This window comes from Saimiri boliviensis, chromosome 9, assembly GCF_048565385.1.
Source record: "Saimiri boliviensis isolate mSaiBol1 chromosome 9, mSaiBol1.pri, whole genome shotgun sequence".
Lineage (NCBI taxonomy): Eukaryota > Metazoa > Chordata > Mammalia > Primates > Cebidae > Saimiri > Saimiri boliviensis.
Window position 1 is genome coordinate 91371402 of NC_133457.1, and position 18310 is coordinate 91389711.

The window sequence follows — 18310 nt, forward strand, 5'->3', positions numbered from 1 at the left end:
AAGGTCTGGCCCTGCCTGTGGGGGAGGGTGGGTGTGGGCTAAAGTCAGGGTCTGCATTCTGATAAGTCAGAATCCTTTGGGACTGCAGGGTTGCTTTTATACAGCAGAGGGATAGGGGAGCCTTGGAGGATGGTGAGCTCTTAACGTTCCCAGATCCGAGCCCATGCTACTCTGCCCACAACCACCAAGCTGGGCCGAAGGGAGGAGGGTCTCTTCAAGCCCCCCAGAGGGTAAGGCAGGGGTATCACTGACCGACTAGGGGGAAGAGATGTGGTCCGGGCCTTCTAAGGAGGGCTCAACCTGGCTGGCACCCTGTCATTCTTTGGGTACAGCATTCAGGACTCTGTACTTCAAGTCCAGAGCGCATGGCAAAGCTTTTGTTGGCTGACTCAGGACCCTTATTTTGCCCATGGAGTGCTGTTCTCTGGAGACACATTCTTTTTCTAAACAGCTGACTTATCTGTGGATTTGTAAGCACCATCCCTCTGTGAATTTGGTCAGTGTTTTTTGTTGAGCATTGTGGTTTGACCTGAATAGGGAATGAAAGCCGTCTTTATTGCAGTGAAGTATGCACCGTGTGCAGCTCTGCCCCAGCTTACGCCAAGGAGGCCAGGCCTGGCCAGCAGCTGAGCCTGATGGGCACAGTTGCCTAATGGGACACAGAAAGGAAGGCCTGGGGGCACTTGGGGTAAATACTTTTGGTCATGGAGGGCATGATCTTGCCCACCGTTGGGGTACAAGACCTAAATGGAACAACCCAGGTCAGCATGGTTCACCTCTCCGCTGGCCTGGGGAGCAGTTTGAGTGGAGTAAGAACAGGAGAGGGATTTGACACCCTACTGGGATGGCTCAGGGACCCAAAATGCAGAGCTGTGGCCTGGAGGAGGGTTTGTGTCTGTGTGCCCCATGCCCATGAGGCTGGGTGAAAGCAGCCTTACTTGCCCTGTTTGTGAGGAGTCAGAGTGAGTCCCCCATGACCTTTGGCTCTGTGCAAGGAATGGCAGTCCCATCCACCCCTGCTTCCATCCTCCCCACAGTGTGGCCATTTGAGTCATAAATCAGGTGGTGCTGACTAATCACGTCAGCAACTGTGTGATGCTGGGCAGGTGAGTGTGTGTTGGGGGCCTTGGTGGGGCACTGGGCTTGTGGTAGGGGTTTTCTGTGATTGTTAGGGTATGGGTAGTACCCCGTGCTCTTAACCTGGGCAAAGAGGAAGAGTACTGGCTCAGCCTTGCAGATATTCAGTGACTGGTCTGTGTAGCAGGTGTGGGTGAATGGGACCTGGCCGTGGTGGGAGCAGCGGTGACATTGAAGCACATGACCCATAGCACAAAGGGCAGCACCATCAGAGAGACGCAATGCATCCTCCAGGGGACATGGTGGGAGTCCTGGAGGAGACGATATCTGAGACAGGCCCCGTAGGCTCCAAGGGCTCTGGCCAGGAGGGCTGAGGGAACAGCTTCCATCCCAGCAGGGGCAGGAGCAAAGGCAGGAGGTCACAGCCTGGCATGATCCCCCTGACCATGCACACAGAGGCTAGGACTTGTGCCTTATCAGTAGGCACAGGGGGCCTTCGGTGACTTCGTTAGCAGGGGACACACTCTCTGGGGCTGTGCCTTGAAGGATGTTACTTGATTACTAAGCATAGGGGGTGAGGACTGTCCTAGGGGATCAGTGGCATTCGTGAGAAAGGTGACGTGGGCCCAGGCAAGCCTCAGGGGTGTGAGATAGGAAGGAGACTGTGCTGGGACTGAACTCATCCCCCAGTCTTACTCTTCCTCATTCTGGAAGTCCCTTCCTGCTTTGAATCCTTAGCTGGAAAGAGAAGCAGCACAGAGTGGAATGTGCTTCGTGTGCCCTGATTAAGGAATGTTTCTGAATGTATTTTACATGTGAAAAAGACATGGAAAAAAAAAATCTTTCTAGCTAAGCAGCTTAGAGAGAGCCTTTGGGATGGGGGAGGGGAACACCCCTGCCTGCACCTCCTGGGTGGCCGGGCCCTCCAGGCTGGGGGGGCTCTTGCTGTGAATCTTCCCAGCCTGCAGTGCTGTGTGCTGCCTGTACCCCTTGCTTCCTCTCCGACCAGCAGGTGGGCAGTGAGCAGGGGCTCAGGTGGGGGCTCCTGCTCTGCAGGGCCTCAGACCCTGTTTGCAGATCTTCTGTATAGGTCCTGGGTATACTTGGGGGCCTGCTATGTGGGGGGCTACATGTCTGAGGCAGCGAAGGGGCACTGAGGCAATGGAACAGGCCACTATTTCCCTCCCTGACTAGCCAGTCACCATCTGGGGGCATGTTTGCTGCACCCCATGTTCATGTGTCTCCTCTCCTCTCATCCCCCACGTCTCTCCATCCTCCATCTCTACGTGTTGGGACTCAGACTCCTCCACCCTTCCTCTTCCCTTCTTTGCACTGGGCCAGAAGAGGCTGGGCTACCTCGTCAGCCGCACCACCCCTCACATCCTTGCCTCAGGTTTTCTGTGGGTTTAGTGAGAGAAGAGCAGAAATCCCCAAAGTGGCCAGCTACTCCATGAGCATACGCCCTGTTCCCATCCAGCAGAGCAAAGTTGGCAGCCAGACCTCAGGAGGGTGAGGTCCCCTCTGGTTGTTGGACTCCCACATCTTACTCAGGACAGCATCTGTTCTAGGGGTGCTCACCAAGATCAATGCCGCATGGCCAGTGCTCATGAAAGTCAGGTTTTGGGATACTTTAATAAAATTCTAACCCCTTGGGCATCAGAATCTACACTTCTGAGGATAGAGAGATATTTATAGCATGTGGCATTATGGAAAAGTGACCCCTCCAGCCCTGTTTCCTTTGTGAAAATCAAAGGATGCTTCTTCCTAAGATGTCCTGGGAATGATATAGTTAGCTTTTGTTTTAATGAATTTATTGTGTTTTTGTAGATTATTATGTTTCCTGGAATACTTTTTGGGGAGTTTTTGCATATGAAAATGTGAGCTCATATTTTAGACTTTCAGTTTTGCTGGTTGCTTAGATAGATCCATCATAAGCTGTGAATTATCATTTCTTTTAGACTTCTGTGTTTATTTTCTGCTCAAAAAAGGATGGAATAAATAGATAGAGCAGTTGGGGTAGAGGCTGTGTGTGGAGCAAGGTGGAAGGGGAGGCAGGCGCAGCTGAGGGTGCAGGCCTGACTCTCAGCAGCACCCCGCCGGAAGGGTGGCAGATGGCCTCTGTAGGCTTTTTTGGGTTGTTTTTGTTTTCTGAGCAGCTCACCACTCATTTCCTTAGGCTTAGAGCAGCAGAAGGAAAAGTTTCTCATGTCCAGCTTTCGTGATTTTTAAGGCACGGTCTCTGACTTGTCCAGCTCCGAGGTGGTTCCCCTGCTGTGTTTCAGTTCCGTATCTGTTCAGTGGTTTGACTGCCTCTGGCTGAGTACCTAGTCGCTGGATTTGAGGGTGAAGGGAGCCTGAGGAGAAATAATGGCCTGTGCTCTTGAGGGGTGGGCCCTCTATTCTGCAGAAGCGTCTCGAATACAGGAAGGAACAGAGTGCTGTGGTCAGGTCATCCCTCCTCATTTCACATGGGCTCTTGATCTGAGTGGAATGCTATCCTGGAAACCTGTTTCGTTCTATAAAAAGGACCGGAGTTGACGGCAACCCGTGAAGGTGAAGCAGATGTGTGTCTTTGCAGACCTCATTCAAGCACAGAAGGCCCACTGTAGGATGCCAAGGCCACATGAAGCGTGTCTGGGTTGGCAGGCTGCAGGCCCTTCCTTTGCTGCACATCTCTCCTGGCATCAAAATGTCTTCTTTTCCTCCAGGGGCCGTTGTCTTTTTGCATTGAAGGTTGTGGGCTTTAGCCCCAGTTGTCTTGGAGTTAGGAGGCTTTGGTGCTTTCCAGGCCTTTGTTCAGGGAAAGGCAGTTCCTTGTGGGTGCTACTTCCCTCTCCCTCTCCCTCTTCCTCCCTGCCTTTTCCTTCTCCCTCCTCTCCTTTGACCTTGATCCCTTGAGCTTTGCTTCAAGGAGGTCTTCATTACCGAGTTCCCCTGAGCAAGGTTTCAACAGTTCTCATTCTGGCTGGTCTGTGATGTCAATTCCAGCTAACCCTTATTCTTGGTAATAGTACAAAGCCTTTAAAATCCAGAGAAATCAGGGCAGGGTTGTCATGGTGCTGCAGCCTGCAGCTGTCATTCTTTTGTGGCACCTCCAAGCTTCCCAGAGTTCCCACCCCAACCCTTGGTGTCTCTAGGGTCCTCCAGGACCCTGCCCCACTGTCCCAACACTGTCTCTCCAACGGTGTTTAAGGGGCCACCCCCAGCCTTTCAATCCAGGCCCCTCTTAGAGGCATCACTCTGACCTCTCCAGCAAAATGAAAGGTAGGATGTCCCCTCTCAGAGGAGCCCCTCCTGGCCACTCTCAGGCCTGCTGTAAGCACACAGCACATTGATGTGCTGAGAAAAGGTAGCATTTGGCCAAAAGCATCATTGTAGCTGGTTTAGGAACCTGGTCTCTAAACAGATTGTCTGCTCTAAGGAGAGAGAGTTCCTCTGTCTTCTATCCTGTCAGGTTCCTGGGGCCCTATTGGAACATTGTTCATGATATGTGTTCACTGAGTACAAGGAGTGGCTCCAGGAGACTTTAAGGTCTTACATCTGAGGACTTTGAACTCATGGCTGTTTATAAAACTTAGAAGCATGGAGGGATGCAGTGATTAGATTGGGGTGGGTGAGACTTGGAACCCCTACCCCCACTTCTCTTTCTGTATATGTATTTGCATTGGGGTACAAGTGTAATTTTTAAAATTTTTGAGCCACTTGAAAGCAAAGTTGCAGGCTGGGCAAGGTGGTTCAGGGCTGTAATGCCAGCACTTTGGGAGGCTGAGGCAGGAGGATTGCTTGAGCCCAGGAGTTTGAGACCAGCCTGGACAACATAGTGAGACCTTGTCTCAACAAATAATAAAAATAATTAGCTAGGTGTGGTGATGTGCACCTGTGGTCCCAGCTACTCGGGAGGCCGAGGTGGAAGTATCTCTTGAGACCAGGAGCTTGAGGCTTCACTGAGCCATGATCACCCCACTGCATTCCAGCCTAGAAGACAGTGCGAGATCCTGTCTTAAAACAAACAAACAAAAAAGAAGTAAAGTTGCAGATAGCATGATGGCTCACCCCTCCATACTCTCCTAGCAATCAGCAACGGGAGTGTCTCTTACGCATCACAAGAGACCATTTATCACACCCAAGGACATTAACAATCATTCCGTCACATCATCTCATATGCAGTTCATATTTAACTTCTCAGTTGTCCCTAAAATACCTTTCACAGTTACTCCCTCCCTAAACCAGACACCTTCATATGGTGCCTTTGTTTGTCGTGTCTCTCTGCTGTCTCCACCTTTTCTTCCCCACATCATCATCTTTTTAAAAAACTTCCAGAACCGATGTCTCATGAGTGTCCCATGGTCTGATTGTGTCTGATCCATGTCCCTGTCACATTGTTTGATTTGTCCCACAATCCCTCTCGTTTGTTGTCAACCAGAAGATGGGGCTGGAGGCATGATTGATTTAGGGTAAACATTTTTGCCAAAATTACCATGTAGGAGATGTCAAATCCTTTGGATTCTGTCATGTCAAGCAGGCACATAATAGCAGGCTATAGGGTTTGGGGCCCAAATAAAAAAAAATTTACCACCCATTTAATTAAAAAAGAATTATCGTACATTAATATGGGAATCCAGGCCAGGCGTGGTGGCTCACACCTGTAATCCCAGCACTTTGAACCTAGAAGTTCAAGACCAGCCTGGGCAACATAAGGAGACCTTGTCTCTACAAAAACATCAACAACAACAACAAAAAATTTAGCCAGGTGTGGTGGTGCACACCTGTCCCAGCTACTCGGGAGGCTGAGGTGGGAAGATTACTTGAGGCCAGGTCAAGGCTACAGTGAGCCATGATTTGTGCCACTCCACTCCAGCCTGGGTGACAAAGTGATACCCTGTCTCAAAAGAAAGGTTGTTAGCATCAAGTGAGATGATGCCTGGTACCTGTCCACTCTCACTGGCTGACTCTTTATCTTAGTGAGCCCCCTGGGAGGGAAGGAGGCAGGTAGTACAGTGGTTGTACAGCAAGCAAGAGCTGGGCAGCCTGGTAGAGTAACGTGGACCTGATGAGTGCAGCAGGGCTTGGGTCAGCCACACTGCCAGTGTCCCCAGTCAGGGTGGGCCCACTGACCCTGGAGTCTGTGGCAGAGGCTGTCAGAAAGCTGTAAGGACGTTTGATCCAGCCCTGAGGCCTGAGTCCCTCTTGCCTGAGCTGAACTTCTTCTCTATGGTGGGTCTACTTGATTTTGTTCCTGAAATTCTAGCTTTTCTGGGTGATCTCCCTTCAGTTACTACACCCTTTCTATGTTTGCTGGTATTTATGATGTTTCAGGGGCCTGGGAGTCCAACTGAGTCCTCTTCTTGCTTGTAAGTTTAATGAATTTAGTTCTCTACAACTTTTCTTCTTCGACTGTTGGGTCCCACTTGCCCCAAACATATTTCCCTGTGCTCTGAATTGCTCATCCTCCTCCTCATGGCCTTCTGCTCCTCCCCACCTTCCCATTCCCTCCCCTATCCCCAGTTCTTTTGTTTTAGGCAGGTAACTGCCCTGGCAAAAGCAGCCCTACACAGGAGTGTATAGTACCAAATAAGGACGGAAGCTCTTTTCCTGTTTTAAATTTGGGGAGTTTTTTCAATATTTGGCATGACTATGGTGTCTTGAGGAATATGTTATCATCTCCCTGCCTCCGCTGCCCAAAACACTTGATAGATTGATAGACATAGTTTTTTTAAATGTCACCTCTATTGAGGGACAATAGACGTGCAGTCGAATTCAGCCTTAAACTGTGTAGTTAGTTGAGCTTATACCATACACATGTGTATGCTATAAGCTCACACAATCACTTTACCATCACCACGATCTACAGATAGACTATACAGTCTAATTTCCAACAGTTCAACAGATCAGTGGATGGATGAATGGATGAATGGATAGATACAGTAAATGATAGAACATGTTATTAATTAAGAAAATGTTTTCTTTGATACATTATGTCTTTCTTTTCTTTTTCTTTTTTTTTGGAGGTGGGGAATGGAGTCTCGCTCTGTTGCCCAGGATGAAGTGTAGTGGTGTGATCTCAACTCACTGCAACCTCCGCCTTCTGGGTTCAAGTGATTCTCCTGCCTCAGCCTCCCAGGTAGCTGGGATATAGGCACCCACCACCATGCCTGGCTAATTTTTGTATTTTTAGTAGAGACGGGGTTTCACCATGTTGGCCAGGCTGGTCTCGAACTCCTGACCTTACATGATCCACCCATCTCAGCCTCCCAAAGTGCTGAGATTACAGGCATGAGCCACTGTGCCTGGCCTTGCTTTTCTTTGAAAGTACCTAGTACACACACTCCTAGTGGTAGATTCAATAATGAACCTATAGCTTCTCAAAGCCAAACCTGTTATATCACTTAGGGATTATTTTTTCAAAATTTTTTACTGCAGTTTTACGTCTCAAGTCAATGTTCATTTGACAACGCAAGGTTTTGTATCAACTTTGGTTGTCGTCTTGGTAGATTAAGGAAGCCAGGCACAGAGTATATATGTTCTCTGTTGGTGAATTTTGTTTTTGTTTTATTCATTTTAATTAAGTTTAGTTCTGGGCAGTTACAGTTTGTACCTTCATGGTGCTTCCCATAGAAACCATTCATCAGCTTTTAAACTTTCTCTGATGGCACCAGAGGAGGACTGCAAGCTCCCCAGCATCTGGAGGCATATCTGGGTGAATCATGAAAACCCATGCACATTTCGCCCCCAACTCTGAGTGATTTTAATTTAATCATCTCTCTCTTCCAAATTTGCAGTCAAAATCAACTCATCAGAAAGGCTTAACCTCTTGTTTTTAGTTTAATAGAATTCCTTTCTGAGAATATTTGTAAATAGCTCCTTCAATTCATTAAGTATTCATTGGTGCTGGGATACATGGTGGGTAAAGATGGTGGGTGAAGCCTATCCGCTTCCTACTATTGGGGGACCACCACCTCAGGATTGAGATGGGCAAGACAGCTCATGGGGAGTGCACCAACCAGCACAGACAGAGCAGCCTGAGGAAGGGAACAGATAGAGGCTGGGTGCATGTGGAGACCTGATTCAGGCTGGCTCGCCATGTGAGCCAATGCCAAAGGGAGTTAAAAAGCAAAGATACAGAAAAGAAAAAAAAAAAAAGCAAGGACAACACACAGAGTCGTGCCACAGCCTGTTGGGATGTCCTCTGTGGCTTGGTTCCTTCCAGACTGAGAATAGCTTCAGGATTAAGGTCACCCCTCCCAGTTCTCCTCCAGTGGTCCTTTCAGAGCAGGCCCTTTACTCATGTTCCTCTTGCTGCAGGAAGAACGCAGGGGGCATTTGTCATCCAGTCCCCACTGACCTTCACCACATGAGCTCCCTGTGCTTTCGCCCAGATGGAGAATATGCGGTCCTCTGAGGGTTCCTGGGTCTGTCCTGTGGCTCTTGTTTTGCGACTGCCCTCTCTCTGCCCTCAATATCCATAACCCCCACACACGTGGCAAAGCACTTCTCATGCTTTAAGACCCGCTCAAGCGACTGCACCTGCAGAACCCCATGGCATTTCACACCGTCACATCACTGCCCCCATATGTGACCATAATTAGTGTCTTCTTCACGCAGCAAAAACGGAAGGGCTTAGGGCGTGTTTTCCATCGTCTGTCTGCTTATAATTGTGCCGATTTTAAGCAGATACCCAAGAATGTTTATCAAGTGACAAAATGATAAATCCCTTTACCTGGCACAGGGGTTTTCAGTCTCAGCCACCCCTAGAAGGCATTGTTGAAAATGCAGATTTGGTGCCACCCACCCTTGAATCTGGCTCACCAGGATGAGTGCAGGCATCTCCACATTTAACCAGCACTCTCAGAGAATCCTAAAGCAGTATCCTGGTAACTTGGAGGTGACTTGCAGAAATCTTGACAAAATGTCCCAAGTTACAGGGAAACACATTACAGATTCAAAGGAGATCCTGGAATATTTATTGGAGGAGGTGGTATTTTCTCTGTGCTTTAAATGACAAATGAAAGCTGAACTTGTATGAAGGAGCTGGTGAGAGATACCAGGTTAGGAGCGGGGTTCAGGTTACCTGGGCATCAAGCTGGACATGGGGGGCCTCTAGCAGGGTTTTGAATAAAGTAAGGACTTGTGGAGGTTGCTTAGGTTCTTCTGCTGTCCTGAGGCAGGAGCACGACATGGGATCTCCTCATGACAGAGTTGCTGGTCTGCTCAGGATTTTGTTTTTTTAAACTAATACTAGTGACCACTATTAACTGTGAGAGTTTGCAACTGCACACATCCACTGCGTCTTCACATATTTAAGATATATTTTCCCTGTACACAGATCAGAAAAACTTGCTTTGTAAAAGGCCAACAGTAAATATCCTGTGCTTTGTGTAAATATCCTGCTGAGCTATATCGTGGTAGCATGAAAGCAGCCGTAGACCATGCGTAAATAAATGGCTGTCCTTTATTACGGTACAACTTTACTTAGAAAAACCAGTAGCACCCCAGATCTGGCCCAGTGGCTGGTTTGGCAGCCCCTGGTATAAAGAAAAGCACAGTTCACTGTATTTCCTTTCCACTCATTAGTACAAAATAAGAGAGCAGGCAGTTGTCTTGGCCTGGGGAGACCCACCTGGGTGCCTGAGGTTTACATGGTCACATGAGTGCAACAGGAGCCGTGTTGTGAGTACAGAGAGAAGATCTGAGAATTGACCAGCATCACACTGGGCAAGCACCTGAAACAGCCTTTTTTTCACCTTCAGTTGTTTTCTTGAAAAGTTGGTTTTGTTAATTGTGATCTAGGGAAGCTCTCATTTGTTTAATGTGTTCAAATGCTCTTGTTGCAACTGTCCCTAAGAATGTTCAGTCAAACCAGTGATAGAGTCCACACTTAGTACTGGCGTCTTAACAGCTTGTGTCAGGTGGTGTTGCCTGGCTAGATGTGAACACATAATGCTGGCATGAGCAGCCCTTTCGAGATCATCTCAGGAGACGTTTTCTGTCGTTGTCTATTTCAGAGTAACCCAAGGTCCCAGCAGCATGCAAAGAAGCGAGTGTCTTTGCAGCAGCGCTCTCATGACTTTTAGTGCTAGTTAAGCCATCAGATGCTCACCCTGAAAGATGCCCAAGTCATATGCCAAGGTCAGGTTCAGACTGAGATCTAACTGAGGAGTGGAAGCCAGATCCAGTCTTTCCTTTTGCCATTTCCAAAGACTTACCAATGTAGTGTGATGTGTGATGGCCATTCCTAAGGATAAAATCTCTAAACGCAGTTCACCATTCGTATTCCATTGCCTTAGGATGCATTGCTTAAAATCTGAAACCGTAGTAAACCAGGTGGCATTTGGACCATTCCTTCTGTCCCTAATTACATGCTGTCCTTTCAGTACAGTCCTGAAAATTTGTGCTTACGGAATGCTTAGAAGTCAGTGTTTTCCCTTTGACGTACATTCCCACTTCAGGTGACCTTCACTTCTGCTATCCTCTGGGCCCCTATGGCAGGTAATTATAACTGGATGGTTGTTGAAGGGCATGCCCATGGGAGTGGCCATCAGCAATGCATCTGGTTTGTACGGTGTAGCCTGCCTATGTGCCTTAAAGCCAGCACCCTGCCTGCTCTGGGTTGATGTCATTGCATGATTAAGCAGCCAGGAGAGCGTCTGTAACAAGGAAGTCTTGAGCTCACTGGCTCAGAATGCTGTGTGCTGGGCTCTGGACTTGTATCGAGGCTGCTTGTCCTTTAGCCAGAGCCAGTTCGATTTCTCAGTCCAGCACCTGTTTCACTGTGGGTAGGACTTGCTGCCAGACAGCTCAAAGGGAGGGATGCTGGGTCCCTGTCTCACTGGCAAGGCTACTGACCAGGCTTCCTGGGGCATTCAGGATTTGGATGTGTGAGATTTCCCAGCTCTGAAAACAGGAGGAGCCAGTTTAATGTTTTACCGTCAAAACTATATGAAAAATAGTGTAAGTTTTTTTGCTAACCCATAAAGCCACTTTAATGTGACTTAGCTAAAATGCCCTACATTTCCATTAAAAAAAAAATGGTCTTTTTGAATAGCTAAAGGGTTCATGAAGTCAATATGGAACTATCTAAAATATAATCAAATCATGTTATTTGAGGATCTCTGCATTTAGTTTGAGGATGTGGGCAGCAAATTTAATGGAGATTTCTGCAAGTTTTCTAGGCTCTTTAAAATATGTTAGAATACCTTTAAGTATTTTTATGATTAAGCAGAATATTTATTACATCTGCTATTGTATTGTCCTTAATCTGTGATTAGGGCAGGTTTTGATTCACAAAATGAAACAACGGAAGGAATTTTTTTCCTATGATAACCGATAAGAATTTAAAAGGAAGAGGAAGAAGGTAAAAAAGCAGAAATACACTGAATGCTTAAAAGGTTTATAAGCTCAGTAGGAAAGAGGAAAGCCCAAATGCCTGCAGTCCCCCACCTGCAAGAGGAAAGGTGGTGATGGCAGGGACCAGTGTTGGGGTGTTGGCACTGATCACGGGGCCCACCCTGGAGCTGCCTGGGTGGGAGGAGAGTGGCAGTGGGGAGGATGAGGAAGCCACTGGCTGTGGCTGCATGGCACAGGAGACCTTTGCAGACTGGGGCTTTTTCTTCTAGGTGTGCCTGCATTTACTCATTTGCTGTATGTCTATGGAAAAGACTGTTAAGCTGTCAAATAGTGAACTACTTCGGTAGTTCCCGATGCCGTGATCATGGTTTTGGTCTCGTTTCTTTTAGGTTACCCCTGTTTCAGGCCAGTGCTTTTGCATTTTTGGCCCCTGCTCGAGCCATCCTGTCTTTAGATAAATGGAAATGTAACACCACAGGTAATTGCAGTTATTTCCACATATGTCATTGGGGTCCTTTAAAGCAGGTGTAAAGGGAGGCCTGGACATGCTGCCCTCAGCAGCGCTAAATCCTTTCTGGAATTAGGGACAAAGCACACAAACCCACAAACAGCTTAGAATGCTCCAATCTGTGGATCGTGTCTGTCTCTCTCTTTCTATCCACTTGTTCATCCCTAACCCTAGAGCAAGAAAGGATCAGAACTGATCTCATTTCTCTATGTTAATGAAATTGACAAACATGGGAACAGAATAGAAAAATATTTGTGCTATTTTTCTGCCTCTCTCTTTCAGTGGATTTTATGACCCACCAGTAATCACTTTCTTTGCTGCGTCAGCATCCCTTCTCTGAAACATCTTTGCTTTTTAAGGATCTGGCTACTGTGGTTTGCTGCAAATGACTTTCATTCCCCTTCCTTAGTGATTGCAAAGATCCTTAAGGAACCCGATAAGGTCAGGAAAAGATAGGGAATTTGAGAAAATCAGTCAGACCTCTCAAAAATACAATTACATTTTGACCTTCTAGGAGCAAAGTTTTCCAGCCTTCATTTCCTTCCTTGCTCCTAGGGGTTACTTTGTGACCATTGATTTGATCTGGGAACTGGAAAAGACCCTCTGTTTTATCTAAGTTTTTCAGACCTCAGTCCAGCAACCTTGCTGTCGGGCATTTCAATGAGGTGTGTGCAAAGGTTGGTTTTTTTGTGTGAGGCTGGTGCTAGTAACGTGTATCACCACTTCAGTTAGCTTTTGACAATTTGGGGAGCTCTCAGTCGATGAATTCATTTGGTTAAATTAACGTTTGAGGATCCACCTTTCAATAAGATAAGCTGTCTGGTTGGAGGTTGAATTTTAGGGATGGGATTGACATAAATATAATAAAAACCAGGAGAAGATTCTGCTTAAAGGGTAAAATGAATATGCCATGTGAGACATCAGTTTCACTCCAAGAAAAACTTTGTTTTTGTTTTCAAGATGTTTCAGTTGCCAATGGAACAGCAGAGCTGTTGCACACAGAACACATCTGGTATCCCCGGATCCGAGAGGTAAAAGACAAGCATTCTCTGCTTTTGGCATCTTCATGTTTCTTCTCAGCTTCACTGTTGGTTAACCCAAGAAACCGCAGTTGCTTTCACTGAGTCCTTCTTTTCTTTTTCAATTACTGATAATGTTTATTTCTCTTGTTAAAGTAAATGTAGTTAAGCAACACTCTAAAATAAAGCAATATGGAAATGCTTTGGGCAACCAGAAGGAGTGGTTTTCTCCCTCCTGGACACCCACAGACCTGGCCATTCACACCTGCCAGCACAACTAGCTGAGGTTCGTGGCTCACTGGACGGAGCTACAGAGGCTCATCATCGACAGAATTGTTCACTCTGGCCTCAGTGTTTGTCTGTGTTCATTGAAAGAACTAAAGATACTTGTCTGCCAAAGTGCAGTTGAACAGAAGCAGGCAGGAAGTACGGCTGACAGTGTATTAATGTTTTCCCAAACCTGTGAGATAATTCACCATCAGTTCAGAATGAGCACAGATGTGGCCATTCTGCACACTGAAAACATCCCTTTAGAATTTTTGTCAATAACACTGTCTTGTTGATGTCCTGTTGGGTGCTCATTCTTTAAAGCTGAGAATCTTTGTGCTGCACTGCTCCTCTAAGGCTGGTCTTAAAATGTTGTATTTCTTCAATGGGAATTATAAATTTTTGCCTGCATCATTTAGCAGTGGAAAAGGCATGTGGGCTTTGTGTCCAGGGCCCATTTCTGTAATAACACCTGTATCAGGAATGCAGGCCCCAGTTAGCGCCCACTGAAGTTTCTCATCAGGTCCTGGGGAATTTTCCAGCTATCTCTCCCCAGTTAGATGATATAATAACTTGTTGCCTTGCAGAATTATCAGTTATGGTTGCGAGTGACATTCTGAGTGTGCAATGTACAAGCAGCTCATTCTTTTGTCTGTGCCATCTCTTGTTGCAGATCCAGGGGGCCATCATCATGTCCTCACTGATAGAAGTAGTTATTGGCCTCCTAGGCCTGCCTGGGGCTCTACTGAAGTACATCGGGCCCTTGACCATTACACCCACGGTGGCCCTCATCGGCCTCTCTGGTTTCCAGGCAGCGGGGGAGAGAGCTGGGAAGCACTGGGGCATTGCCATGCTGTAAGTGGAAACATCTCCCCTCGTCCCATCAGTATGGGAGCAGCCTTATGAACATTCACACAGACTTCAGGAGATCATGTTTTGCAGTAATAAGAATGGTCTGACAGTTTCAACTTTATTTGCTTCATGCTAGGGAACAGTCAAAGGGTTTTTGACCCAGGGGTTGGAAATTGACATGCAGTTGAGGTATTACAAAGACAGACTTAGCAGCAATATGAAGATGGTGGGTTGTAAGTTTTTAAGCTTCGGTACAGTGGTGGCGCCATTTGTTCTTGACTTTTGAGGTCTTGCCAAGTCTCATGTGCATGAATTGACATACTGAGAAGCCAGATTTTTATATCATGAGACTCAAAAATGCTTCCAGACTGGCAGCAGTCTGGAGTATTTCCAGAGAAGTCGTAGGAAAGATCTGTTGGCATTGATGATGTGACTTTTCTACCCAGGCCACACCGGGCTCTGCACTCCTGGAGGTGGGTGGGTGAGGGACATGGTTTCTGCCAGGGTCCTGCTAGTCAGCCTGTCGTTTCATATAGAAATCACATCCATCAAAGAGGCCCCTTTAAGTAAAGTTAACACTTTGTGTTAATGAAGACATATGGGAATTTGATAATATCACTGACGATTAGAGCTGCAGAACTCTGTGTAACACAGATTCCACATTCTCTGTGTGTCTGCAGAGCATGTATAAGAATTGATCATATGCAGGTATACGGTTCCATTACACTGGAATTTAACCAGCCAGTAAAATTCCTAAAACAAATAAGTCATCACATATGAGAGGATTTTTCATTTGTTTTGTTTTGTGAAATGTTCTGCAATTATTTAATAATAGGTGGTAATTATTGATCTTTTACTATGCATCAGTCCTTTATATAACACTTGTATAGAAAAAATAAAATAAAAAATAAAAATACTTGTATATAGTATCAGATAAGGTACATCCTACTGTTACCCCATTTAACAGCAGGGGACACTGAGCACCATGATGTAATGTTATTGCCCAGAGTCACAGTAAGTTAAGTGGCCAAGGTGGGTTTCAAAACCCAAGTGTTAGAAATTAGCCTGAACCTTGGTCGGGGTGTTGAGGGGAACAGAGTTTTGCTCTTGTTACCCAGGCTGGAGTGCAGTGGGGCAATCTCGGCTCACTGCAACCTCCACCTCCCGGGTTCAAACAATTCTGCCTCAGCTTCCTGAGTAGCTGGGATTACGGGCATCCACCACCACACCTAGCTAATTTTTTATATTTTTAGTAGTGACGGGGTTTCACCATGTTGCCCAGCCCATGATCCACCCACCTCAGCCTCCCAAAGTGCTGAGATTATAGGTGTGAGCCACTGTGCCTGACCGAATAGAAGGATTTTATGTGTAAGATAAAAATGCCTCATACTTAAATGATGAAAGACTCAAACCAGTCCTGTCTTTTGAAGTCAGGAAATTAAATAAGCTTGTTTATTATCACTGGTATCATTTAAAGGTGTTCTACATATGTGCTAGTCAATGTGTAAAACAAGAAAGTAAAATAACGTAGATCCATACCACAAAGATCAGAGAGGAAAGGGGTTGGTGACTTGCCTGCAGAGGAATTAAATACATTCCACAGCTTCATAAATTATACTGTGGTCCTGGGACGAGGATAGACATTGGTAGAGCAGAGTAAGAAGAATGGAAATGGAATCAAGGAAAAATAAATATTTGGTATAGATGGCAGTCATATTTGAAACCGGTGGGGAATGGACAAATTGTGTAGGGAAAACTAAATAATTATTTTGGGGAAAAAGTTAGACTCCTAAATACCAAATTATATTTCAGTTATATTAAAGATGTAAATATACAAAATAACCTTAAAAGTGCTAGAAGAAATATACTATTTAATCCTGAGGGAACGAAAATCTTTCTTAAAGAAGATATTGAAAAGAGAAAGATTGATAGATTTTACTATTGATGCATTTAAAACATCAAAAACCACTGAATTAAAAACAAATCTGGTGAAGTGGCTCATACCTGTAACCCCAGCACTTTGGGAGTCTGAGGCAGATCACTTGAACTCAGGAGTTCTCAGCCAGTCTGGCCAATATGGTAAAACTCCATCTCTAATAAAAATATAAAAATTGGCCGAGTTTGGTGGCAGGTGCCTGTAATCTCAGCTACTCAGGAAGCTGAGGCACAAGAATTGCTTGAACCCAGGAGGTGGAGGTTGCAGTGAGCCAAGGTTGTGCCACTGCACTCCAGCCTGGGCGACAGAACAAGACTCTGTCTTAAAAAAAAAAAAAACTGGGAAAATAACTTATAAAAATATCACAGAAAGGCTAATGTCCCTAACTTGTAAAGAGTTCTACTGGTTAATTTAAAAGTGACAGGATCCCAGTGGAGTAATGGATGAAGGGTGTGATAGGCGTAGCCATTAGCAAAATAGGAACTACACCTAGATGATTAATGTGTGAAAAAGGTTTATCCTCCCAATTTGTTAAAATGTATATTATCCACATGATTCTATTGGAATTGAGAGTGAATAAGGTTGTACAAACTAAGTCACTCCAATAGAGATAGAGTTTAGAGACAGATCCTCAGGGGAGGGTAAGCATGGCCAGTCAGTGGCTGCTCTTCCTAGCACAGTGCACAGTGCATTGGTAGAATCTACATTTTAAAACTTATTTTTTAATTTACTTTTCTTATGGAAAATTTCAAACCTATTCAGAAGTAAAGAGAGTTTAATTAATCTCCATGTATCAATACCAGGCACTCCAAAACACTGTTTTCCACCCCCCTCTAATTCAGTTAAATTCTAGGTAGTTGAAATTTAACAGTAATTAAGCACAGAAATCTAAAGTAAAATAATAGTCCCCTCCTACTCCATCTCTCAAAAGAATCTCACAATTGTTAACTAGCAAAAAATTTAGTTTTTATCCTTCCATAATTTTATGTTTTTAAGCAAATAAGTACAAACTAGCATATATGCAGCTTCAATATTATTTTATTTTGTAATTTGTTTTTACCCCAATAATTTGTTGGGTTTGCTTCTCCAAGACAGCATGTTTAGATTATCTCTTTCTTTCTAAAGCTGTGCAGTGTTTAATAATAAAGGTCTATAATTTATTCAGCCATTTCTTAATTGATGCTCATGCATGTCGCTTAAGTTTTTGCTACTGCCAAAAAATGCTGAAATGCATACCTCCGTGTGTAAAGATTGAGTCTTAGAAGCAGTGATGATACAGCTGATTAAAGCCATTTATATTACTTCTGATGTCATACAGTATGGGAATTGTTAAACAAACTGTGGTATGTCCATAAAACTGAATGCTAAGCAGTCACTAAGGTGTTGATGCAAATCTCTGTCTGATGAGGTAGAAAAGTGTTCTTAGTATTAACAATAGGTGCTGAGGCAGGTCAGGAAGCTGCATAAAGCATGATCCCAATTTGGGTTAGATAATGACCTCCAGGGGACGAGGAAGATAACGATCTGTCTTCCTCCAGCACCCTGCAAATATCCAGGGATTGAAAGCCATTCAGAACAGGCACACCACAATATTATGTGATTTTATTACTCAAGGGGGGATTATGGATGATTTTCAGGGTTTTATCTTTCTCTTTTAAATTTTTTCTACAGTTGAGTATGCATTACTTGCATAAAATTTTAAAGTAAAAGTTAACAAACGTAACTGTGAGACAGAAAGCAGCCAGTGGAGTAGACAGCAGCCCATCCTGAGAACTGGGGCTAGAACGCTTCATCCCTTTGCTCATTTCAAATGTGTGGACATGGGCAGGTCTGCACCTCTAAGCCCCTGCCTCTCTGTCACAAGGGTGCCCACCCTCAGGTGTATTTGAGAATAAAAATAAACTTGAAGTAGAGCAGAAAGAGTCATGTTCATCTGCTGCCTAATCTACTTTCTAAATTTGAGTTGCCAGATTTGGGCCGGAGATCTGGGTGTCCCTCCTCAAATTCTGTGTGGTCTCTGTCCCCTCTTAAATGTGTAGGTGTGTTGCCCAAAATAATGATGACAAAAACAGCAGACTTGGGGCATCTTTAGAGCTCCTGATAATCACTCTGAAACAAATAAATAGCATTTGTTTTTTCCAAACATGAAAATTGTGTGTAGGTCTAAGTTTAAAGTATTCCAGTTTTAGTATCCCTCGTTATCGTATTGCTTTTTGTTAAGCTTCACTATCCCAGAGGAAGTGAAGTAACGTGGGCACTGTGTGTGTTTTCAACCTTGAACTGGTACTGGCAGTGGCCCCAATGGAT

General features: G+C 45.3%; 1 protein-coding gene across 5 annotated transcripts in view; it reads left to right on the plus strand.

Moving 5' to 3' along the window:
- SLC23A2 (solute carrier family 23 member 2) overlaps nt 1–18310 on the plus strand; it is a 135632-nt gene that overhangs the window by 93382 nt on the left and 23940 nt on the right. For 4 of the 5 annotated variants that reach the window (XM_074406280.1, XM_039479545.2, XM_074406281.1 and 1 more), the window contains 3 exons: nt 11811–11899; nt 12890–12960; nt 13889–14070. The exons of the other annotated variant lie outside the window; for it this stretch is intronic. In XM_074406280.1, coding sequence (XP_074262381.1) covers nt 11811–11899; nt 12890–12960; nt 13889–14070 — 342 coding nt within the window. The remainder of the gene's footprint in view (nt 1–11810; nt 11900–12889; nt 12961–13888; nt 14071–18310) is intronic. 5 annotated transcript variants of the gene reach the window in all.